The following is a 26,091-nucleotide window of genomic DNA, read 5'->3' on the forward strand; positions in this document are numbered from 1 at the left end:
CAAAAATCCTGATGTAGCAAGAATTTCAAATTATATTTAGAACCAATATAATTGAAGTCAAATGATACATTCAAAGTAAAAATATCTTCAAAAAGCACCCTAAACATCGCACAAAGACACACCCCCATATATAGGGGTCTCTCTCTCCCTCCTGTGAACTGACCTGAGATCTATGGGTATAAAGAGGTATACAAATTTTAATCATCATCATCATCATCTCTAAAATACAGTGGTACCTCGGGTTACATACGCTTCAGGTTACAGACTCTGCTAACCCAGAAATGGTACCTGAGGTTAAGAACTTTGCTTCAGGATGAGAACAGAAATTGTGCTCCGGCGGCGCAGCAGCAGCAGCAGCAGCAGCAGGAGGCCCCATTAGCTAAAGTGGTGCTTCAGGTTAAGAACAGTTTCAGGTTAAGTACGGACCTCCGGAACGAATTAAGTACTTAACCTGAGGTACCACTGTATATGAAGAGGATTAGACAAGAATAGCAAATGATAAGAGTAACTGAACTGTTAAATTAGGAAGGAGGAGATTCCACTTCAGTATCTGCATGTGTATTGATAAGTCTTGGGTTGTATTTTATACTTTTGGAATGGGGTTATCTGCCCTTTATGCATAAAGAGCAGGATGCTGTGTTTGGGCACTGTGTGTTTGGTGCACCATTCATAAAGGGTGCACAACATCATTGCGGATTCAGGGTCAATGGCAGGGTGTGCACAGACTGCTTCCAGTGACAGAAGAAACCATCATGACTCTAGCAAGTGTTGTGCAAACACCTCTGCCGAAGGCCTTAAGAGACCTGCTTCCTGTCAGAACAGGCAATCCTGGGCTAGATGGACAAACAGGTCCTATGTATTAGCGCCACTGGTGGGTGGATGTGCTGGTTTCTAGGAACACTGGGTATCGGCCTACCCATGAACCTCCCTGAGGCGCCCATGTTGGGAGCACAGTCTATGCATGGCTAAGATTCAAAATGCATGCAATGGTGCAAGGCTGCATGTTCAAACCCGAATCAGCAGCAACCTGAAAGGCAAGGGTTTTATTTAAATATGGGACACTTTGCCAAAGGATAACGAGCTCTCTTCCACACTTCTCTCAGGCTTGGTCTATATGCAGCAAGATAAGAGTGTAAGTTTTTATTTTACAATTTAAAAAATTAAACCACATAAAAAGGTCCCACTAAGTAAAAAACCCACAAGTACATTAGAGAGAAAGGTTCTAGACCCAGCCTTTTCCCTGTTGTGTTAGTTTTCTAGCGCTTGCACAAAGTCCCCCCCCCCCCTTATTTCTGGCCAAGATTCAGTGACACTCCCCCAACTCCAAAACCCAGAAGTCAGCAGTATCAACCCAGCTATCTTTTTAAAATCTCTCCACTCAGATGTCTTGGCCACAAGGCCAGCTGCTGCAAATCACTGAGGAGTGGGTACCTTTTTCTCTTCTTCTGTTGCTGGGGACCCATATTTAAATGTGTTATTCCCTCTCTTGCAATTTGAAGTGCACACAGTCCATTCTATTTCTTCTGGACTCGACACCACATTCCATGGAAACCATAGAACAGGCTTACTTGGGGGTGAAAATGAGGCTAGGGGCTACAGTAAACCATGGGAAGGGGACAACGCATCCCTGATGTATCTTTGTTGCTGTTTAATAGACTGGGCATACCTTTTACATAGCCATTTAAGCCTTACAGGTATTTCAATGGTAGTCACAGTGTAGGACACAGTTGTGCAGTGTTATTGAGAATAAAGTTTAAATTGGGATCTGCCTCAAGGGAGGGAGGTGGTACTTTACTTCCCCCCCCAGCTATCTAGTCCTCCTAGTCTCCCTGGACTGATAATGCCCTGTGGGGACATACCCTTTTTCTGGGTCTGATCCTGATTTCCTCCTGCGGGATCCAGGTGCCTTTTGGTGGGGCAGGGATGAGGCTTTGCACACGACGAGATGAACTGTAACACTGGTGGGCACTGCAGAAGAGGTTTCGGTCATTGGTGAGGGAACACTGGGAGATACAACACACCCAACAGTCTATAGGAAAGGGGTGGATCTAAATTCCTTCTCCTTTGTTTTGTTGCAAATGAGTTGAGGCTTTCAATATACTCAGTTGAGTAGTAATTTCATGCTCCTTTCAGCTCATAGAAACAGCGATTGAATCCCCCCCCCCAAACCTCAGGCTTTATATACATTATTTACACAATGAGTACTGTCTAAGTGGTTGATTATGTTTCCTGCTGCAGGCCAATCAGTTGTTGCATCCTAGTATCCTACCAGCCTAATAGGCTGATTAACTTCCTTCTGGGGTCTGATTGGGCTGCTCCTGCAGGCCAATCAGGTTGTTGCATTCTAGGATCCTACCTGCCTATTGTTCTAGAATCCAAGCTTAGTACATAACAGGAAATAAATATCCAATGAAGATTTGCTGAGGATAAAATGTTGACGGGACTTGGGCTTTCTCTTTCTTTTGCAAATTAAGAGCCACCTTTGTCCTGTGAATCAAGGGCAGCCCAGATAGCAGAATTTCATTTGTCCCCTTAGACAAATGCCAGTGTGGTGTAGTGGTTAAGAGCGGTAGTCTCGTAATCTGGGGAACCGGGTTCGCGTCTCCGCTCCTCCACATGCAGCTGCTGGGTGACCTTGGGCCAGTCACACTTCTGTGAAGTCTCTCAGCCCCACTCACCTCACAGAGTGTTTGTTGTGGGGGAGGAAGGGAAAGGAGAATGTTAGCCGCTTTGAGACTCCTTAAAGGGAGTGAAAGGCGGGATATCAAATCCAAACTCTTCTTCTTCTTCTTCTTCCCCTTAGCAAAGGAGGGAAGTATGGAAGCATTTTGCTCAAATCCAGCTATTTCAGAGCAGGGCAGCAGGAGAGGTGTGGTGCTCTGTCAGTAAATTACATACCCAATGCAAATTTTCATACTTATTTTCCCCGCTACTGCACAGTGTATCTTTAAGCCAGGAGAACTTGGCAAAGCAATGCAGAGTAATTTCTCAAGAAGAGCTGGGGTGGGGGCTTCTTGAGGAGAGGAATTCAAACCTAAAGGCTCTGCACAGTAGCCGCATATGATTCACATCCTGAAACAGACAGTGGGATTGCAATTCCTCAGTGACCTCACTTTCACTTCACTCTCCTCCCTCAGAGGAAATGGATGCAATAAAAACCTCCTTCAACAGAGCAATTAAGTGTCAACTGCAAACCTGATTATTATTATTATTATTATTATTATTATTATTATTATTATTAGCGGGGATGGGGTTGGAGTTGGAAGGCCGCTGTTCTTTTTGGCCATAAATTGGAGAAGCTGCCTCAGGAAGCCCCTTAAGCCATCCTCATCCGAAGATGAAGGAGAGCAAAAAAAGCTGGGATGGATCCTGTGAATTTAAACCATCCTTCCCCTGAGCTGGGAGAAATGAAGAAGCATCTGGGGAAGAGGAAGTCCACATGTGGGCAAGGGAGGGTTGGGAAGATCTTCGCCTCTCCCTTAACAGTTGCCTCTTTCTTGATTCAAACTCCGTTTGTCTGGCCTGTCTCCCACTGGCATGCTGCCACTGCCTCCAAGGCTTGATCCTTCTCCTCCTTTGCCCGGAGAAGCTTTCCAGGGCAGTGAAGGTCATGGCTAACTGGGCCTGTTGGACTTCTTGTCATGGAGAAGAACTTAAGGCCAGGGAGCCCGGGAAGACAAAAGCTTACCAAGCTCAGTACAGTGGTACCTCAGGTTAAATACTTAATTTGTTCCGGAGGTCCGGTCTTAACCTGAAACTTCTTAACCTGATGCACCACTTTAGCTAATGGGGCCTCCTGCTGCTGCCGCGCCGCCGGAGCACGATTTCTGTTCTCATCCTGAAGCAAAGTTCTTAACCCGAGGTACTATTTCTGGGTTAGCGGATTCTGTAACCTGAAGCATATGTAACCTGAAGCGTATGTAACCCAAGGTACCACTGTATATCAGGAGGAAGGAACAGAGCTCAGAATACCATGAGGAGACAGAGCTCAGCAGGTCATGAGGAGACTCACTGGATCGACAAACCCTGAGGCCACAAACTGGGAGAAATGGCGCTCCAGAGCGACTGGGGCTGAGGCCTCAGTCCAAGCAAAGGACCTTCCCTTTAGCTTTTGCTTCAAAGGTTGTCTCGCCCAATATGCCTTCCTCTCTTTCTGACCCAAAAAAGCAGGCAAAAAAACCACACCCACCAGCAAACAAAGCAAGGGTGTGTGTGCGCACGTGCATGCGCATTGGAACAAAAAAAGGCGGGAAAACAGAACACAGAGGGAATCTGAGGTAAATAATTTTTGTCTCCCTTCCTTGTGTAGAAACAGTTTCTACACAAATGCAATTCTGGTTCTAAACGCAGCATAAGGGGTCTCTATAGTATAGTGTATTTTAAAATGGGGTTTCAGAGTTTTTAGGGGTTTCTGAATGTTTCATGTAGTTTTCCAATTTCATTGTTCTGCATGGGACAATGACAATAAAGATATCGTATATCGTATATATCCTTTTTTTCCCCTAGTAAAGGAAAGGAGATTAAGGGCAACTGATATCAGCAGAGCCAAGAAGAGATTTGGAGAAGGCAAATAAAGAAAAGATAGCGAAGAAAAGTGAGTAAACCTGACAGAAAAAACAGAAGTGACCTGCTCATTGGAGGAGCGGAAAAGTGATGGAGAGCCAATCACGTCCCTGAAGAATTTTGCTCCTGCCTTGTCATCCTAAGACCAACCTGATAACCCAGCGACACCCTCCATAAATTGATTTAATACACAGTGTTCCTTTACAGCAGCAAAATAAAATGATCCAACCACACTCTACATAAATTAATTCCTTTTTAATATAGATGAAGTACATGTTTAATTACAGCAGGCCAGTGATTCCAGTTAAATAAAATTAAAACCCTTTATCTTTCTCAAATATAAAATTACTAATTCATGTCTTAAAACAATATAGCAAAAGCTTTAAATTACATCACCATTTAGCCACAGTAGTTTATCACCGCTTATATACTCCATCACTTTGGCAAAAATTATGTATTCTTTTTAAAAACAGTGCATAACGTTATAGAAACTGTATACAACCTCATATTGCACTTACTGTATTTATATACAATAACTGTAAAAGAAAATAGAGCATTTACTTGGAATGAACATGAATTTATCACAATTGTAGAAGGATGAAAGCTGGTATGAATATTAAAAATGTTTAGAAATGCATTTCATTTATGTACAGGGTTTATGAGTTGTATTAACAAATATGTACATGTCTTGCTTAATATATAGTTAGTAACATATGGTAACCTTTGGTTGGATGCAACTGCTTGATCAATTTTAAGCTCATATGCTCTCCAAAATGCCAACAAGGTATAAAATGGTGCACAACTGTTATAGTCAACAGTACAAAAAACTACTTCTACCTACATTAACCCCTCAAATTAGTGCCTATTAAGTCTAATAGTGTTTGTACTTTATATCAGTTTGTATGTGCATATATCAAAGAACACTTTTATGGTTTATGTCTGCAAACTTACATTCCATAACACTTGCCTATAATGTGCCATTTATTTTAGAATACCATTATCAGAGCAGAAGAACCAGTTAAGTTCCCCAGAACAATTCTGTGTTGGGTGTTGTAATATTGCCAGCAGAATATAAAAAATATGTGCACCATCAGTATATGTTTTAGAAATCTACCTCTTACTATTTCCTTATCCCTGACTGACCCAGAGATTTAAGCATGCTCAGTTGTTAGTATCTTCACAGTCCTCTTTCAGATTTGGATTTCATCCTGAGTTTGCAAATGTTCAAAGATCCACTTGTATTCCAAGGTAAGCAGCGCTTTCCGTCACATAATTCTTATGCAACTGAAGAAGAGCTGGGCATCCCATGAACTGTTGTGCTTGTTGGTGTCCCACTAATGGCATTGAAAATGTGTAGCGAGTTGGGCATTACACTGGCTTTTTCTTCCATAGCGGTAATCTTAAAGAGAGAGAAAACACATGCCTTAGACATGGTTGAGGGAGGAGAAGGTTTTCAAAAGAGTGGGGTAACCATGGGCTTGTCCTTTGGCTTCTAGCTAAAATGTGAACGGGGACCTAACTTCAGATACAGCAAGTAGGGGGGACACATTTTAGTATGCAACTCTGCCTAGCACATATATCATTGCAAAGCATATTTTCTCTAATATAATGCAGTTTTGTATATTATTTTCACCAAATAAGCATTTTTCTACATTCTGCTTGGCAGGAGAACTGCATTACAAAATTGGGAAGCCTGCGAATTTCCAAGGATGGCTGTTTTCTGGTTTGCATACTGTTTCAAAAAGTGGGAATTAGGTAGATTCAGTTTTAAATGCAATCAGGATTAAATTTCTCCCCCATCTCTACTTGGAAGCAAAGTCCAACTTGATTTAAATGGAATGTATTTCTAGATCATTGGAATTATGATAGGGAGCAAGTCTATAGTGACACAAAAGTTAGATATAGGTCAGATGACCTTCTTAATTAATATATGTTTAATTTTGTGACTGGTTCTGAAAATAGCAAAGATGTTTAGCTAAAATTCACCCTTCTCTAATGACTTCTGTCAAGAAACTAGATCCTCCTTCTTTTAAAAAAATCTGATTGCCCTATTAGTTATGTAAGAAGCAGTGTAGCAAAGCATTATTATTTGACTGATAAACATTCTGTTAAGCAACAGTGATATGCATAATGATTGACTATTCAACATTAAAATGAAATAAAGCCTAAGTCTCCCCTTAGTTCTGCACTACAAATTCCACATTATATATTGTGTAAAGGAAGTTAAACAAAACTCAGAACTCGAAAGAGAAACTAAAAGTGTATTACCATCCCAGCTGATCACATTTTCAAAGCAGCATAGGGGGAAAGGGAAGGAAGAAAGAGAGATGCCCATTAAGATTTCTATAAAATGTATTAAACAGGGGAAAAAATATCTCTGAAACATTTATTTAAGAAAGCAAAATGGACATTCCAATGTTTGCAGAATAGGTAGTACAACCAAATTTACATGCAAGCCATGCACTTATATTTCCATAAAATGACTGTTTCCTTGGTATTTAAGAGCTGCTTCCATTATGATTACATTTTCCAATGGAAAAATACATGACCTTCAAATCGAAATTAAATCTGTAAAAAACAGGAATGGGGAACCTTTTTAGCTCAAGAGCCTTCTAGGCAGGGGAAAGTAGCCTGAGGTGGGCAGAGTCAGAGGCAAAAGTGGGTGGAGCAGTTAATGTTAATTTTATCTTGATGTGGTAGGCTAAGTTTTACTTGCCTTTGCCTACCCCTCTTCTCTACGCTCTGCCCAGACAAACAAGAGGCACTGTCCGAGTTCAAGGGCACATTCTAGCCGGGCAAAAATATTTAGGGCATATTTAGGCTCAGAGAAGTAAGTAGCCTGGGGAGAGTTCAAAGTCTCAAATACAGAGGCATGCAGCCCCTGAGCCTGAGGTTCCCCACTCCTTGCTGTAGAGGAATGGTTAGAAATCTATTACTTCTTGAACATTCACCCACATCATGCAATGTTGGAACACAGTCACAGCAGAAGTCGTTCTTTTAGCAAAGCAAATTATGGTGTACTTGTGGACTGACCATATTCTAGTGCTACATCGCCATGTATAGTATAATAATCAATTAAGCTGTTTTATTAGGGGACAAGAATGGAAAAAAAGGGAGAGAAAAGTGCTCATTTTTCATGTTAGAACTAGCAGGCTTAAGGCAAGATAGGCTACTGCATTTAAGTCTGATTCATGTGCCAACTAAACCGATTTTCTTTGTGATTCTGTTATTTTAAAATCCCCCATACAACTGAATTCATGAAAGTGTCTGCATTGTGCCAACCAGAATGGAAGAAATCAAAGGATTTATTGTTAGATAACTCTGTTACAGCAATTAATAAATCATAGCATATGCTTCAAGGGCATTATCCATTAACATCTATTATAAATATTAACTTTAGATAAAACATTCCAGGTTGGAAGTCTTAACCCATTTCCTTCAGCATCATTATATTATTTAATGTCATAAAAATACATATTATAATTGTTTCACATTTATTTATACCTCGTCTTTCCCCTAAGGTGACTTACAGAAAGAATCTTGAGTGTAAAAAACAACCACCACCCTAAAAGCAATAAATTGGTATTGGCAATTTACAGCAATTTACAGTTAGGAATGTACTAAAGACTTGGATCCTCTGAATTAAATACTCAGATAATAAAGAATTCCAAGAAAAATATTTGGTTCTTCTCAACCAAAACAGGATGACCTGAATCAAATACTTAACGTTCAGTACATACTTGTTCATGCATGATTTCAGAGAGTTCTTTTGCCATTTCTCTGTAATTAGCCTTCATTCCTTCTTGATATTCTATCTGATCTTCTTTTATAAGCCGCTCATTTACTTCTAAGGCCTGCCCACAAGCTTCAACAAATTGTCTGAAATAAATTTAATTTCACAAAATGAAATACATTGAGAATGGTTCTAATCTCAAAGTTCCAAAAAGAAACTTAATAAACTTTCATATTTTTTTACCTGAAAACTTCCTTGAGTAACTTTAGTTTATTGTCTGGATACCGTTTGGTGCTTGTATCATCCAGAAAAGCTCTGGCATATGCCAATGGCCCAGCATTAACCTAAAAATATATAAACAGTTATAAATTATGTTCCCACACCCCCCTGCAATAATATTAAAATCAGTTTTGCCCATCCCTCTGAATAGGGCTATACACAAGTCAAATACATTTCTGAAAAATAGCCTGTATTTATTAAAACATTTATAAGGGATGTGGGTGGTGCTGTGGGTTAAACCATAGAGCCTAGGACTTGCCGATCAGAAGGTTGGCGGTTCAAATCCCTGTGACAGGGTGAGCTCCCGTTGCTCGGTCCCTGCTCCTGCCAACCTAGCACGTCAAAGTGCAAGTAGATCAATAGGTACCGCTCCGGCAGGAAGGTAAACGGCATTTCCGTGTGCTGCTCTGGTTCGCCAGAAGCGGCTTAGTCATGCTGGCCACATGACCCGGAAGCTGTACGCCGGCTCCCTCGGCAAATAAAGCGAGATGAGCGCCACAACCCCAGAGTCGGTCACGACTGGACCTAATGGTCAGGGGTCCCTTCACCCTTTACCTATCCTGCCCTTCTGGTGCAAAAACACTACTGAGTTCATACCCACGAAAGGAACAAGTTGCACACAAGTGACTAACTAGACAGAAGCTCTGCACAGGCATTACCCTTCATCTGATTAACTTCTCCATGAGGGAAGAGTGGGGTTGTGCCTGCTGGCACCAACCCTGCGTGGGAGGGCATGCAGGAGATTGTCTGAGCCTTATCCATGAGATGTGCCACCACAGTGCCGGCACCTAATTTGATCTGATGCTACACACTCGTATGCAGTAACGCAGGTCTGGATTTTACTATCGAAGCCTTGCAGTGCATACGGACAGACATGCGTGCTTCACCCATTAGGTTCCTGGTCAGTTGGGAGGCACAGGGCATTCCTGGCATGACTGTAGGTATTGCAGGCCCCTGGCGCCCCCCCAGTAGCCTTATCCTCCAAGGCCTGGGGCAAGTGTACCCAGCTGCTCTCCCCTGTGCATGGGCTTGCCGGAGGGCACACCTGTAGTAAGCAGCTTGCTCTACAAGCAAAGCCCTGCTTCAGGTGATTTATAAGCTTATGCATTAATCTCATGAGGGATAACACCCAAACAGAACTACAAATGAAGGGGCTTCCTGTGAAATAAGGTTGAGAATTAACAAGTTGCTCAAGTGATTGCAGTGTTGAACCTGTGGTGGTATTCAACTACGTTTTACTCAAAACAGACCTACAGAAATAAATGGACATGAATAGGTTAGGCCTATTAATTTCAATAGGTCTATTCTGAGTAAAACTTAGTCTCAAATTCAAAGTCTACCACTCTTATTCAATGGCCATTGTTGCGCTGCATATTATTTTATCGGTGTGACACAAACACACAAACGGAATTCTAAAGCGGGAAGAAGCTTATTAGCCGATTTTAAGGTAAAGGAAAACTCCACACCATAATCAATTTAATCAACATACCTGAACGCTAACACTACCCTGCAGCTTCAACTGAAGTTTGATCATATCTACTTCAGCTGATGAACAAAGTTGCCGGAGCTCAGCAACCTTCTTACTCATTTCATCAATAGCGACTTCAATTGGGTTTAAATCTGTATGGTGTTGATACATTATGGGAATCCGCTTCTTTACATATGGAAAACAATGTATAGCTAGGGAAAGAAAACAATGAAATTATGTTTACACGACTATACTCATGCTATCTTGAAATATTAAGAAACTTGCAAGTCAATGCTTTTTATTTTGGGAGCAAGTAGACTTGTAAACAAACAATCCTATATTTTAATAGCATAATTCTATAGAGCAAGGCTAATCAATGTGATGTGTCCAGATGTTTGGAACGACATTTCCCACCAGCACCAGTTCTCATTGCCTGTGGTCTGGGATACTAAGAGTTTAGTGCAAAACATCTGGAAGGCACTACATTGGCTACCCCTGCTCTGCAGACTGTGCTTCTTTTGTTTTGTTTGCCCCCTGGAAAAATTCTGATCTGCAGAAGAAGACTAGCCTGTATCTTCTCATTATGTGGGACATACATAATACTGTCTGCTGGCCCATGAAAGTTACATGCTGTTCTATCCAGAAAGGACTAATGATTAAGTATCAACTGGGTAAACCAACAGGTGGTTAAAACTTAGAAAAATGTTAAGCATGGGTCTTTCTATGCTTTTCTATTTGTTTAGTTTATGTAATTCACATTTTGTTATCTAAAGAAGGATGACAACACTACTGTTTCCACTTGGTTCTTTGCCAGGAGATTAGCTATTAGCAATAACAGTTGTTCACATGCAGTGTCAGTCTTTAAGCTACCAGTAATCCTGGTGCAAAGAGTAGCCATGAGTCAGCATGCAAAATAACTGGACCCTGGCCTTGACATATTGGCGCATGAACATAAGGCAATTGAGAGGCAATAAATGTTTGAGTCAACTTAAATATCTACCTATCTACCTATCTATTAGCTATTCACGGGACTGCAACAATACATACTAGGCCAGTTTGGGGATAAAGCAAAATGGGGTAGCATATTCCAGTGAGCCTAAGGGTAGTAGACTAGTTGTATGGCAAGCCTGTGGCACACATGGCTCTGATCTCCAATAGAAGGGAATGGCTCAGGAGGAATGAATGGGGAGGCTCCTGTTTCTGAGCACCTGCTGCCAGAGGTGAATACCTCTCTCTAATTTTACAGCCGACTGCCCTGAACATAAAATATCTCCCTTTCTACACAGCTTTTAAAATACACCCGAGACCTTTCTCTTTGAGTTGGATCACAGTTACAAGTGTTTCTAAAACGTGACCTTGCTGTTAAACAGCTTCCTGTCAGACCAGAGAAACTGAATCAGTAACATCCAGGGTACTGATAGAGCATCAATCTGTGTGTCTTTGTTTCACACATTATATTGTGGTAGCCCGTATTTGTCAGAGTGTACCCTTATGTCAATTCCAGCTCCCCAGAAAGTATAGCAGTATAGTTCACGTGGCTGCAAAACATTAATTTTATTAACACTTTACGTGTACAAAATGTGAGTGTACTGCATGAAATAGCTTTAACTTGGTTAGTTGTTAGTTATAGGTTAGTTTCCTGCTGAACAGTTAGGCTCCGATAGGTTATTAGGACCCTAAACATGCAGGATTTAGCAAAGACTCAAGATTTCTCTGTGGCTTTTTTGGATTAAATGGAAGCATGTTACAGGTGCTATAGACAAAAACATCAATGAAAGGTCAAGTGTTCTCTTTTGGTTTTTGGTTTTTAGAAATCAAAGTACTGTCCCAAAGAACTGCAAATTTTGACCTAGTACCTGTAAGAATGGTGCGTCGTTTACATTGTTCCTCCACTCCCCCTCTTCTTTTGCCCATCTGAGTAAAAGGCATCTCAAACATAAAGCGACGGATGTTGTGATTTCTTTCAAATTCTGTTTTTCTCTCTTGTAGTTCCTTTTCCTCAAAGTATGGAACTACATGAGTAACTTGAATATAGGCATATTTTGAATCCAAATCCTTAGGATTTACCTTAAAAGAATTTGAGAGAATTAAAATCTCAACTATGAAAATATGCGATTATTTAAAAGTTACATTATTAAAAGGTTACAAGCTAATACGCTGATCATCATTAATAAAATTTTAAAACTCTTATGGTGCCTTCAATATAAAAATTATCAATGTATGCCACCAAGGCCCTTCTTGCTTCATTCATTTGGTATTTTTTGTACTGCACAAGTAGATGATCATCCTTAGTGGAACCACATTTTACTGTGCTTAAGAACTGGCAGGCTAGAAAGAAAATTTTGATTTGAGCTCATGTTAATTTATATATAAATCAGTTGTATATTATTAGTTAAGTCCTACTTTTCCAGAGTCCTGGATCATCCTGACATTTTCAGATCCAAACTTATCTGAGTAGAGTTTTTGTAGCCTCTGGGAAATCTCTGAAAGGCATGTGAGTTTAGGCTCTTTGTATATATATTCTTTTCCATCTTCATCTTCAAAAAATCCCTTTAGAAAAGAAAAACCAATAACAACAGTTAAGTTCTAAACAAACAAAGGTCCAAAAAAGAATGACTCCTAATAATTAAAGCAAGGTCAATGTAGAACACAAAGGTTGCAAGCAAAAAGAAAAAGAAAAAAGCGATATTGAAAAGTCAAGATAAGGAGAGCAAAACAGCTATTATATTATGGATGCACTGAAAATTATTACAATATTATTGAGGGAATGCTGTAAATTACATGATATGTCAACTTTAATGTTTTGAGGGTACAGCACTCTATTTCCATATTCATTGTTCGCATGCCTGTTTCACATGCCAATATGGTGGTCCTCTCAGAAAGCTGTGTTATTTTGAACAAAATATGGCCAAATAAACCAACCTTATCTAGATAAATTTTAATGTAATCCTATTTTATAATTAACTTTGAAGCCCAAAACACAACCAAAATAGGTCCCATGGAAGGTGAAACAGGTGTCTGCTTTCATACAGAATGTCAGATCTGAGTTAATGTTTTAAGTTGCAAAAATAAATATTCCTATCTGAAGATGAAATGGACAATGTAGTGCAAGGATCACAACATAGCATGTATAAACACAAACTAGACTTGACAAAAATACCCACAACAAACTAAGCTTATATGCAGTAGTTTTTACTGCATTGCTTGTTTTGGACAGCAGTTTCTGTAATTACCTCCACATCTGTTTCACTGTCTGTAAACTGGTATTGCTACAGTCATAAGAGACAATAGAATAAATGGAATGTTATATCACTCAAATTGTACAATTCAGTGCCCTGACTGAATATTTTTTTTTATCAACTATTTCTATCTAAAACTGTGTTTCCTCCATTGAATACACATGCTCATGTCACACACACAAACACACATCCTGCAGTCACTGTATTTTGCCACTATGGAATAACATATAAAAGTGAAAAAGTTTGATTCTTTGTATAAGCATGCAGAACAAAGATTGAACATGTGCAGTTTTCTTCTGCAAGTGGAACTAAATATATTAATATTTTAAACCAAGATAATACAGATCAGAAAGTGAACCAACATAATATATAAAAACACCAAAGGCAGTGTTTAAGTAATAGCTATGAATGGCTATTATTGAAAAACTTACCGCTGCCTTAAGAAAGTAATAGAAAAAGGAAAAAAGGAAAAAAGAAAGTTTACTGAAGAAATTTCTCATTCAGAATAGTTATTAGTTCATTAGTTTCAAATACATGCAAGTAGAAATATACAATGCAGTTAACGCATGCTGTAAAAAAGAATACATTGCAAAAAAATTGCAATTTTTCATATGCTAAGTTAAAGTTCAGGAAAGGCACTGGACAATGCTCACCTGTCCAAAAAATGCAACTCTGAAATAGGTTCCCAACAATCTTTTTCCTGTATGCATAACTTCTGTAACTTTGCTGTACGCCCGATGCAATGTGTCATATAAATGAGCTAGCCTCTAAAAAAAAATGGGAAAACACGTTTTGGTAAATGGTGGCACTGAGATATTTAGTATATTCTGAACAACACAAAACAGAATAAAAAACATACAAGCTTTTATATAGTTAGCAAACTGTATCAAAATAATACAGTACTTAACGGCTTGGAAAACCCAATTGTCTCAACTTAGCTAAAATTAGGGATAACTAAGTACCACTGAAAGCAATGGAACAGGTTATGATTACTTTTTCAGGTGTCACCTTATATTTGAAGTTGACTTAAGTAGTAAATATATATTAAAAACATGCAAGAATGATAACTAAAAGTGAACATTCCCCCAAGTATACACATATCCTACCATAACATTATCATCACTGTAAACCAGTAAACAGCTAACCATCCATTGAATGAGCAGGATGCAGATATCAAAATTTCCAATGCCTTGGAATCTAAAGAAGTCTTAGCCTAGTTCCAAAAAGATGGTGGACTAAGGGCTTGCTGCATCTCCTTGTGAAGAGCATTCCAAAAATGGGAACCACTTCAGAAAAGGCTCTTTCTTATGTAGCCACTCTCCGCACCTGCCTTAGAAGAGGTACTTGGAGAAGGGCCTCCAAAGCAGATCTGAAGAGCTGGCCAGATTCATAGGGGAAAAGAGGCTCCAAAAGGTAATGGGGTCCCAAGCCTTATAAAGTTCTATAGGTTAAAAAAACCCCAGCACTTTGAAGTTAGTAAAGGTAAAGGTAAACGGACCCCTGACCATTAGGGTGCAGTTGTGACTGACTCTGGGGTTGCGGTGCTCATCTTGCTTTATTGGCTGAGGGAGCCGGCGTACAACTTCCGGGTCATGTGGCCAGCATGACTAAGCCGCTTCTGGGGAACCAGAGCAGCGCACAGAAATGCCATTTACCTTCCCACCAGAGCGGTACCTATTTATCTACTTGCACTTTGATGTGCTTTCGAACTGCTAGGTTGGTAGGAGCAGGGACCGAGCAACGGGAGCTCACCCCGTCGTAGGGATTCGAACCGCCGACCTTCTGATCAGCAAGTCCTTGCAATCAAATGAATCCTCAGAACTTTCAATGAGACTTTGCTGTAACTTTAGCTGAACATTACCTATTTCAATGTCCCACAGCATTAACAGGTCTCAAATGAAATCATTATAGCATAAATAGATCTGCATCAAATACCTCAAAATCTCTCCGCTTTTCATAAATAGGAATTATAAGTTTATAGATGTCAGCAATCAGTTCATAACGTTCAGCCTTCCACAGCCCATCTGCACACTGTTCTAACAACTCCATCAGTACATCCTAGTTACAGAAAGAAAAGCATACAGATGTGGATAAAGACTAATCTAGAGCAATCTAATTTTATTTTTCTCAAGCTGCATAAAAAAGGATTAATTTCCAGTACAGTGTGTTTCTGATCCAGTAAAGGCTCCTGACAGTGGAAGGGGAGAGGCAATTTTCACCAATTCTCCCTTCTTCCTACAGTCTGCAGTGTCACTTCACACACTATTCTAAAGGGTTCTGTGGAAATCCCGTCTGGTTAACATTTAATTGCCAGGTTCAAAGTTCCTCAATGCTCTCTCCCCAGGCTCTCCCCTGAACTTATGCCTTGCTTTTATAGCATCTCCAGCATAACTTGGCCTCTTTGTCTTAACATGCTATAAAGTGAGTAATGGTGTATGCTATTTATTATTTAGTTGTGTTTCCATGGGTTAAAAATATTTTCAATGTGTTATGAACTCTTCAGGTTAGACAGCAAGCAAGACATTTTAGAATTCAATAAAAAATAAATTAGTATTATAAGGATACAGAAATAAATATGAATTAAGTTTACATACTTCATTAAAGTGAACATCTTGCATCCCAACATCTTCCATCATAGAAGCCTCTTCATCTATATTTGGAGTGATTACTCTGAAGCTTATACAGCCTTGTTTAAACATTCCTATTTATATTGGATGGGAAAAATGCAGACAACACTCTTGAAGTAGATCAACGGAAGAGAGGAACAGCAAAACCCACAAATGCATGAAAGAAATTTTCAATCTTAAAGTTGCAGTGAATAGATCTAATTTCAAGTTACACTTGGTTTGTGGGGGCGGGGGTATTGGATTGAATAGAGGCATCCCTTCACTAATTTCTGCAATCTCAGCTGGTTTCCTCTTGCCAACTGAGTAGTGCTTGTGCCACTATGCTGGAGCAGCCCCCACCCCTTTCTGCCTGCTGAATGTGTGGGCGGAAGGCAAATTGGCAGTATCCTTGCCAGCATACAGTCCCCAAATAGGGCATTCAAGGGCAGGCCTGAGCCAGCCTGGAATCTATTGGATCCCAAGCTGCTCTTACAGCCAGTCCCAAAGTCCTGATCCACCCTCTGCCCCACTGCAAATCTTCTGCTGCCGTTGCCACTGCCTAGGCTGCAGATGTGGCAGTAGCACCACTATGCAGAGGGTTAGCAGCAGCAGGTTTGGATTTTATTCTTAAACGGTATAGTGTTTTAGTAAAGACTTGAATAATCAGAAGCCATGCTCTTGGGTTTCTGAACCATAGGACAAATTTCTACTGATTGCAAGTTAATAGTAAGCATGTCTATTTTCACAACCTTGGTTGCTTCAAATCCTAAGATGGAAACTTGGGTAACAGGAGGGCCTCTTACACATGGTTACTAATGACTATTCAGGGCTGGCATTAGATATAATTATCTTCAGTAACCCAGTGTGGCAAAAGAGAAGTGAGGTACCTTCATAGCAAACAGAAAAACTGTATGGGGGTCTTTAGACAATATAGATAAGTAAAGAAGCTGTTTTTCTGATGGTACATCCTGTGATGCTGATATGTTTAAAAGGCTCACCAGTGCAACACAGCGGTCCACTGATCAACTATTACCATGCAATCACTGCACGGACAAGATTGTTGTGAGAATAAAAGGAGGAGGGAGGAGAAGAGAACCCTAAGCTTTTTGGAGGAAGGCAATGATAAAACTATAGGAAACAAACATTCTGAGTGACAGTTTAACAGATGGAGTGTGATGAGATTACATTGGATTTTCCTTTCTGTAACAGTCTTGTCTTAAGATATTTCTTTAAATGTTTTATTGCTATTTTTTAAATAGAAAGAATATTAATTTAATTGTTATTTATTAAACTATTTTTGGACCTTTATCCACATGGATGCGAGGGCAATACACAATATGCATAACTACAACTGGCTAGACAAAACATAAATGCACAAACTATAAAGCAGACTGGTATATAACCACTTAAGCAGCAGTTTAAAATATCCCAACAACAATGGAGTAGGTGCATGATACATACCTTTTCGGAGAAGGTACTCTGCCACCAGAGCTGTTACATGGACATAACACATTGCCGCCTAAAATACGAACAATAGCAACCATTACTACACAATTTTTGATGTGACTAAGTTCTGTATACAGCAAGCCTGCAACATTCAGCTTTACATGCTTGGCAATTAAAAAAAACCAACAAAACACTTTGGCAATCCCATCTACCATTGTACCCATAATATTTTGACTATATGCAATTTTGGCTTTAGGCACAATCCCTGGAATGTAACCCCTGCATAAGTTGTGGGCTTACTGTATATCTTGAATAAATCTTAAAACGTTGGAGCAGCACAGCAATTATTTCTAATTTCTGTTGGCACATTTTTCTCCAACCTCTTCAATGTGTGTGTGATAGATTTATAGAATTATTTTGAACTTTAAGAACAGTATTTCCAGATCATCAAAAACCAGTGGAGTACTTTCTGTCTTGCTTACCTCTGAAAGATCTCCATTTTTAACATGAATTCTTGCCATGCTATCCAACCATGTCTTCCTGAGTTCAGGTGTACTGGCATAAGACTTTGCCAAACTGTACTGAAGATCCACAAGCATTTCTGGATCATTCTCATGCTCCTTCATTTGTGCTGTAGCCATTAGGACTGTACGGATGCGTTTTGTCAAATCCTTGACATCAGAAGGAAATGTCGTGTGCTGTAATGTGAAAACAGCGGCAAGATATGCAAAATGAGCTCAACAAGGGGAAACTAAACTGTACCTATCCAGTTAGTGACCTATTGCTTGAAATTCCTTTAGGAATAATCAAGTAGTATCAAAGAAGAGTAAAGTTGTGTGGACTATTCCTCAGAATCCTAACCACATGAACATGGCCTTGACTATTAGTTGCATCTACTCCTGTTAATGTTACATTGTTTCCTTCAAAGCAAAACAACTCTAAGATGTAACTATTTTAAAAGCTAATTTTGTATGTACTTATATTATACAATGAATATTTAAACTAGTGTCTCAAACATGGACTATTGTGATCTGAAAAGATTTTACAGAGATTTTCCTTTTTCTCTCAAGCATCAAGAACAACTTGGTATTTTTGGCATTTTCAAATAAGACTTCATCAAGGTCCCTTTTGCAACTGCTTCTGTATTTTTCATTCTACAGCATTTCTGTACATTTTGTTCTCTGCTTATACATGACTATAACCTTCTTATGGTTCATCCATAAGGGCTGTTTACATGTTGAGGTTTCAGCATCAATGCCATGGGAATGAAGCTCATGATCCAGACCCTTCTTTATAATTTTATAATGAAATGGAAAAAAGCCTACTACAAACCTTAGTAAGTCTGTCACTGTTAGCACAGTTATTGATGATAGAAAGAGACTGCTGAAATCTGGTTCCACCAATTCCGACAACATCTGCAATCAGCTGACTCACAGAAATGATAACCTTGTAAAGAAGCAGAAACATAAATCTTGAAGATTTCAGGTTGGGGTTTATATTGTATGCATTATAAATTCTGTATACAGTTTTGGAGCTTTCCTAAATATTAAGCAGCCTGTAACTTTGTGTAAGTAAACAAATACAAAAAAATTTAGATTTGTAGACTCTTCTGGGGAAAATGCAAACCTGTATATGAATAATTTGCATTAAAACTGCAGTGATACAATAGGGCATGAGTCTGAATATCTAGAAACACCAGCTACTTGTTCCAAAATTTGTGTATAGGAAGTACATATAGAGAGTGCAGCAGCAAGGGTGACCTTTTCACATAGCTGCTGGGCATGCAGCATTTATTATCACACATAACTTACAGTGTGTGGGTGTGCTGCTCAATGCACTATGTAGCAGCAGTCTGTTGTAAGATTATGTTGCTAAGTACACACAATCCAGTCTTTAAGACACGATACCAGAAAAGGTCAGCATTTCATCTCCTTAAAACCCCTTAAATACATAAAAACAAACTGTACTGACTTGTAGGTGTGTCCTCACAAACGATCTCTTTCCTGTGTAATCAAAATTATTCCTCATCAAGAAATAAAGGAGCTGTGATGCTTCTGTTCGTATTGAGCTCAGTTTGGAATTGCAGCACTTCAAAATTTCATAGCACAGTGAAGAACACATGTCAGCCCTTCCTTCATAAAATGTAGAAGGAAACTGTAGAACACACAGAAACATTTACTCTTTAAAAGGTAGGATAAAATGAAACCATCAGGTAACAAGTTTCAAATAGCAAAGTGTTCAAAAAAAGTCACATGGGAGTTGGCTGTTTAATTTGTAACACACTAGAAAGGGTCACTGAAAACAAACACCCTTGATATAGATATGTCCATCCGTTTGTTTACAGGTCCCAAAATCAGCTTTGCAAATAAGTGTACAAAGAGATAGCTAGCTTGCCTACCTCACAAATCCAGTAATTCGTGGTCTGTGCAGAAATTTGCAACTTTGTAAAGCTTCACCCTTAAAGTGACTAGAAAATATATATTGACAGCCTGACAGAAGGTAGTTATTGTCTCAAAATAAGACCAAAGCTTCGGCAGGATTTCAGTGTTTCGGGGCTGTCAGATTTCAGATCTGCAGCTCCATTTCCCAAAAAGAAAGCAATTGTGACTTTGTCACCTGTTTTAAAGGGTGGACCATATGGCCCACATTCTAATCTCTCCCATGACCCCTGGAAGTAACCTCTGTAAAACTGGATGGCCAAACACTATGTTTACATACCGGACTAGCACTTGTTGGTAATCCAGTTCTGGGTTCTGAACATACAGTGGCCTGTTCAGTTAATGGGTCCACCTGTTCTATCAAGGGATTCGGGACCCTGCTTCTTTACACTGGCTGGACTGGAATGTCAGTCTACTCAACAAGACAATGACTTGTCCAAATTCAAAAAAGCAATTAACCTGGCATCTAGTTCCCAAGCTAAAGCTCCATGAACACAACAGAGTCCTCCTTCACTCAGTTTCAGAAATATATACTCTGATTGAACAAAGAGAGATGCTGTCTGGAGAAAAGCAATACCCTGCCCTAGGCTCTCCACATTTAGAGGCAGCATATAAGTAACAAAACAGAACCCCCCCCCCCCAATCAATATAACATACAGAGAGAAGTTATAAATTGAAGACTACTTACCTTAAAAATTAGTGATCTTAAGGCATTGAAGACATTTTTTAATGCAGTTTCTGACTGATTTTTTTGCAGAAAGCAAAGGTACACATCAAATACTTTTTTCATCAGAGGATTATGTCCATGATCCATCAGGAGCTGATTCTTAAAATTAAGAGAATTATACTTTGATACCTACACAGATGAATTACTTTAAGGCCTCAAAAGCCATTATAAACCTTATAGACTTGTTAATGGAATGCTTCCCTGGTGGCTATCTGCACACAAACATCTGGGAAAGAATTATTGGTCTTACTTGAATTGAAGATTGGTTAACGTGGACAATGAAGGCACTTGATTGGGTAATCAAGTGATGGAGGCAGGAGCACAGAATTGTGGGAGGCAGGCTTAATCTCCTCAGTTTTTCAGGCTCACCAAGCAGCAGTAATCAATGTTGAAAAGAAATCTGAAATACCTGCCTACCTCCTCCTGGCTGATGACATGCCCCCAAAATAAATAACATAACCCCTTAAACATAGAAACTAAGAGAACTCTTAAATAAAGCCTTGACAGCAGTCTGAAATTAGCACAACTGCAGACCACAGCAGGGAGGGCTCTGGTGTTTTCATCTGTTTGTCACCTTACAAATCTACTCTTCAGGTAAGACCAATTGTTCTATTTATTGCGGTGGATGATGAAGCCCACTGGATTGGGACATACCACAGTGATTCCCAACTGGATGGGACCCAACTGCAGTGGTGTTGCTTAAAGTGCTTGATGAACGAGCACGAGCATGACTATACACATTGTGTCAAACTCAGAGGTGACCCGGAAACATCACAAACAGGGGTTGTTTGAAGGGTTTTTCAACAGGTGTTCCGATTATACATGATTTCATGTAAGTGAAACCCAGGCACAAATTGGTTGCTGCCTGTACTCCAGATGTTGTCAGATGACAGCTCCTATCATCCCTGATCATCAGTATTGCTGACTGGGGCTGATGGGAGTTGGAGTCCAGCAACATCTGGAGAGGACTATGTTGGCTAAAGGTAAAGGTAAAGGGACCCCTGACCATTAGGTCCAGTTGTGGCCGACTCTGGGGTTGCGGCGCTCATCTCGCTTTATTGGCCAAGGGAGCCGGCATACAGCTTTCGGGTCATGTGGCCAGCATGACTAAGCCGCTTCTGGCAAACCAGAGCAGCACACGGAAACACCGTTTACCTTCCCGCTGGAGCGGTACCTATTTATCTACTTGCATGCTGACGTGCTTTCAAACTGCTAGGTTGGCAGGAGCAGGGACCGAGCAATGGGAGCTCACCTCGTCATGGGGATTCGTCCTAGGCTCTGTGGTTTAACCCACAGCGCCACCCGCGTCCCACTATGTTGGCTACCTCTGGATAAAAACTATGGCTACACCTAACTATACAGGTATCTAAGCACATACCTTGAATGCCATTGTGAATAAAGATAAAGTGTCCAGAATTGTAAGGCAAACTTCAGTGGCAATGTTGGCTTCAAGTAAAGATTGGTGAAGGACATCTGCTTCTGAATGGCCATAACCTGTGGAAATTTGAGGCTGTTGTTACTTTGAACTCTGTACCAGACTTTGACTCCAACCTTTTAATACCAACACTACTAATCAAATAGTAGCAAAGCTGGAATTCTTATGTGTGTTACAGGAATGCTGCAGTTGCAGGTATATAACATGTGCACCTATTTGCAAGCTTGGATCGTGTAAATGATTGCTTTATGTTTCAGATCTCTTGAAGCAAAAAATAAGGGCTGAGAGTACATAAATAACAAATGAGTTACATTAAGATTCCAATTGTATCCCAGACCTGTGGCCTACACATAGGCGGAATTAGCCTAGGTAAGTGACAACTGAAAAATAATTTTCAAAAATTCTGAGACCCATTCAGTTTGGTCTAGGACAGTTCTGTTCCAGACTTCTGATAGCTGAAGCACATTTTTTAATGATTTAAAATTGAAAGCATATCAAAAAGTCTTACCCTCATACTAAGAATGTAAGATTAAGAATTACCCACCTTCAAAAAACACAATCCATGCGTTTCTTAATGAGTCCTCATTCTAGGATATGCCTGCTTGTTGGAAGGTGACAAGTCCTGAGCAGACTCATGCAGACACACAACCGTTAGCCTCCTCTAAAGGCAGATAATTCTGCTGCATCAGGAGTCTTTAAATGCTCTAATCATTTACAACACAGACAGAAGGAAATAAGTCCCCAGCATGCATCTCTGAGAGATGCAGTGGGCAATCTCCTTCATGTTTGCATACAATGGGCTCACAAGTCCATTTACTTTCCTTCTTATCTGAATATATAAACGGAACCGTTGTAATACTATGCCACGGATGCTCATCTCACTAAGTCAATCCAGGAGAATAACATGGCCAATGGTATCAAAGGCTGCTGAGAGATCAAGCAGAAGTAAAAGAGTTGCACTCTCCTGTCCCCTTTTGTGATGAAGGGCATCCATCAGGACAACCAAGGCTGATTCAGTTCTGAAACCAGGTCTGAACCAGATTGGATTTAGATGATCAGGCTCACCCAGGAACACCTGCAGTTGCTCCACAACCACCTTCTCTACCCAGTGGCGTAGCGTGGGAGGTGCAGGGGGGGCCGGCCGCACTGGGCGCAACATCTGGGGGGGGCGCGCTCGCACTGGCAGCTCTCTGCCCCTACTAAAATCCATGGGTTAGGGGGCGCAAATTACTTGCCTTGCCCCGGGTGCTGACAACCCACACTACGCCACTGTCTCTACCACCTTTGCCAAGAAAGGAGTGCTGACGACTGGTCTACAGTTATTGCACTCCATTGGGCTTTCTGAGGAGTGGATACACCACCACCTCTTTAAGGGGAGTGGGCACCACCTCATCACACAAAGATGCATTTACTGCACCTCTGACCCATTCAGTCAGCTCACCCCAGCTAGTTTTAATAAGCCAGGATGGATAAGGATCTAATGAATAGGTAGTTAGGCACATCATTGCAAGTATCCTGTCCATATCATCAGACTGCATTAACTGGAACTGATCCAGCAACACTGAGCTTCATGTTGCATTAGGCACCTAACAAAGCAGCATCTAAAATCACTGCAAACTCAAGCAACTTAGTGGAGTTAACCCTTTTTTAGGTTAACTACATTTCATTCTGTATCTCCACTTTGTTAGAACAATTAATTTCTGGATTTTTTGCTCACATACAGTTAACTGAATTTGCAGTAAAACTGTATGGCAAAACCAGTAAAAAGCTAGACTAGGTATGTTAGAAATGTACATATCTCTTGTATTGCCCTAACTGAACACCATTATTTCCTATCTTCATAAAAGCACTATTGAAACGAGTTATTTGTTTAAATATTTAATGACATATTACTCCAGGGGAGCATAATATCAGTAAATAAGATGCTAAGAAATAGGTATAGTCATTTTAAAGGGGGGGGAATACCAATTAGCAAAATTTAAAATCAAATTTTCTTCCCAGAAATATGAAGCATTGATCAACCAGATGTTGCTGAACTACAGATCCCATTATCCTTGGCCATTTGGGAATGTTTGCTAGGGCTGATGGGTAGTTCATAAACATCTGGAATGCCAAAGGTTCCACAACCCTGCTGTACATTAAAGGAAGCAACAGAGAAGAACTGTCCTTGAAACATCAGGTGAATGGCAAAGGAATTTTGGCAAACTGTGATATATGGCTACAAGAAGAAGAAATCTAAGGATCTCCTAAGGCTCAGGCAGAGACACAGGGGGGTTTGCATGCACCCATTTCCCCCCTGAATACCTTCCTTCTCAAAAATTGTCCCAACCAAATTCCTGAAGCGCTCTTTAAATGTCTGTGTTCAAAATGGGATTTGACATGAGGGTTTTAAAATAGAACAAAATGATGATTTTGGTCCTAAGTTCCACTTGTGGCACAGGGGTTTTCTGCCTTCCGTCTGCTGCTTCTGGGGCCCTCCAGAACAGGTGGTGTGGGAGTTCCAGATGGAGGGGGAAATCCCCCCCCCCACTTTGATTGAGTGGAAATCACAGTACTTCCGATTTCACAAGGACAGTGTTCAGTCAAATCAATCTGCATGCAGCAGTGCCATGTCCATATTTAAAAAGTGTATTGGAAAATCTCTTCGCCCCCACCTAAAAAAATTGAACTCAGAGATAGAAGTCTTCTGGAGAATAATTCTGGGGATTCTGTGAGGTATTTTTGAGAAAGATCTGCCAATCTGTCAATCTTTTCTGTGTCTGGTCTGGGTGAGCTTTCAGTTTTGGAAAATTTGAAAAATGGGGAATACACTGCTAGATTATAGCCTTAAAAACAGGATAGAATGAAGAAAAAGTATCCAAGACTTAAATCAGCTCACTACTAATTTCCAGAAAAATAGAGGCATTGTTAAAAGTATTGAGGCAGTACACAGTTAATGTGGGTTTTATTATTTCAGCAAGCAGCCCATTCTTGAATACTGTGAAGCTTCACAAAAGTCAAGTGATATTCTTAATGATGCAGCTGAAATATTTCCAAAGATTACTTAAATCTAGATTTCATTTCAAGAATTCCAACAGAAGCTGACTTCAACCTGATTGTCTTACCATTGTCTACAGAAATTCCAAGCAAACTTGATATTTTTCTCACACTGAAAACACAGAAAAAGTCACTTCATTACTGGGTGCTTCTTCACATCCAAACTAAATCATGGACTTTCACAGTACTTTTATGCTACTTCAGAGTATTTCCTCTTAAAAGCTTTATGCCAAAACATGGTCACATGATCAACCAAGCACATTTCACCGTTTTCAAAATGTTCTTGAGAAAGAGTATAATGAAAGTTCTCAATGGCAGTTGAAAACGTTGTTCAAGATGAACACCACAGAGTGCATAAATTTGAAGTAACATACATCAAATACCAGCGTATACAAAATTTTGAGTATAGCATGTTAAAATGCTGTAGTTAACCATGTTCCACATTGTGTCATCATTTGGTACTTCCACTCAGCTGTAAACAGAATTCATGTAGGTGCTTGACCTTGAAAAATAAAGTCCATGACATGCTCTGGTGTGGGTTTCGACCTGCCTCTGGTGTTGTGGTACTGGATGAGATTTCAGGTGTTATGTCATGGAACTTACTGTGGCTAAATGTGAGAGAGTTATCCAGGCTGCTCAGCTGCTGTAATCTGGCATGCATCATCCCTGTTCTGTTACGGGAAACAGGCAATGTCTGAGATTTTCGATCATGAACTATGGGTCCCAACCCCTCCTGGTTCCTGCAAGATGGGTGAAATGGGACAGAAGCAAAAGTTAAACATGTTGCACTGCAGCAAGAGAGGGTGAGAGTTAGTTAAGCAAGCCAAGCAAAAACTCTACTAGAAGATGAAAATACAATGCAGCCTATTATCTATTTTAGCTAAAGTTCTGGGAAATTTATCCAGTCAGTCAAGGCAGTACATAAAGGATGTGGACTATAGTATTTACTTCTTGACCACAATGGACTATTTACAGTTGGACAGACTGGAGATAGTTAGCTATAGTGAGAGTCTTAGGAAGACAGACTCAGTCAGGAAGACTAACTCTACCTGACCACTGTACTTTGGTCATTTTACATTAGCTTAAAATAGGCAGAATTCCAAAAGCATCACAGCAAGTAC

The 26,091-nt window shown here is 40.1% G+C and overlaps 1 protein-coding gene and 1 long non-coding RNA gene across 22 annotated transcripts in view; one reads left to right on the forward strand and one right to left on the reverse strand.

Moving 5' to 3' along the window:
• The first annotated feature begins 3,275 nt into the window (after positions 1-3,275).
• LOC310761321 lies at positions 3,276-4,673 on the forward strand. Its single transcript, XR_014547380.1, has 3 exons — positions 3,276-3,701; positions 3,951-4,277; positions 4,507-4,673. It is a non-coding gene; the product is annotated as an uncharacterized lncRNA (long non-coding RNA).
• Positions 4,674-4,803: 130 nt separating this feature from the next.
• The window catches only part of DOCK9 (dedicator of cytokinesis 9), a 98,097-nt gene continuing 76,809 nt past the window's right edge, over positions 4,804-26,091 (reverse strand). For 5 of the 21 annotated variants that reach the window (XM_083610329.1, XM_083610324.1, XM_083610328.1 and 2 more), the window contains 17 exons: positions 25,574-25,710; positions 21,878-21,993; positions 20,461-20,598; positions 19,306-19,488; positions 18,667-18,780; positions 17,817-18,032; positions 17,350-17,407; positions 15,877-15,983; positions 15,218-15,340; positions 13,936-14,049; positions 13,277-13,312; positions 12,447-12,593; positions 11,900-12,110; positions 10,065-10,255; positions 8,540-8,640; positions 8,304-8,442; positions 4,804-5,962 (listed from right to left, as the gene is read on the reverse strand). In XM_083610329.1, coding sequence (XP_083466455.1) covers positions 5,840-5,962; positions 8,304-8,442; positions 8,540-8,640; positions 10,065-10,255; positions 11,900-12,110; positions 12,447-12,593; positions 13,277-13,312; positions 13,936-14,049; positions 15,218-15,340; positions 15,877-15,983; positions 17,350-17,407; positions 17,817-18,032; positions 18,667-18,780; positions 19,306-19,488; positions 20,461-20,598; positions 21,878-21,993; positions 25,574-25,710 — 2,254 coding nt within the window. In that variant the 3' untranslated portion in view covers positions 4,804-5,839. Of the gene's footprint in view, positions 5,963-8,303; positions 8,443-8,539; positions 8,641-10,064; positions 10,256-11,899; positions 12,111-12,446; positions 12,594-13,276; positions 13,313-13,935; positions 14,050-15,217; positions 15,341-15,876; positions 15,984-17,349; positions 17,408-17,816; positions 18,033-18,666; positions 18,781-19,305; positions 19,489-20,460; positions 20,599-21,877; positions 21,994-25,038; positions 25,083-25,573; positions 25,711-26,091 lie in introns of all 21 variants that reach the window. The other 16 variants (XM_083610314.1, XM_083610331.1, XM_083610332.1 and 13 more) reach the window with 5 other exon arrangements.

This window comes from Podarcis filfolensis (assembly GCF_964270895.1).
Source record: "Podarcis filfolensis genome assembly, chromosome: 4".
Classification (NCBI taxonomy): domain Eukaryota; kingdom Metazoa; phylum Chordata; class Lepidosauria; order Squamata; family Lacertidae; genus Podarcis; species Podarcis filfolensis.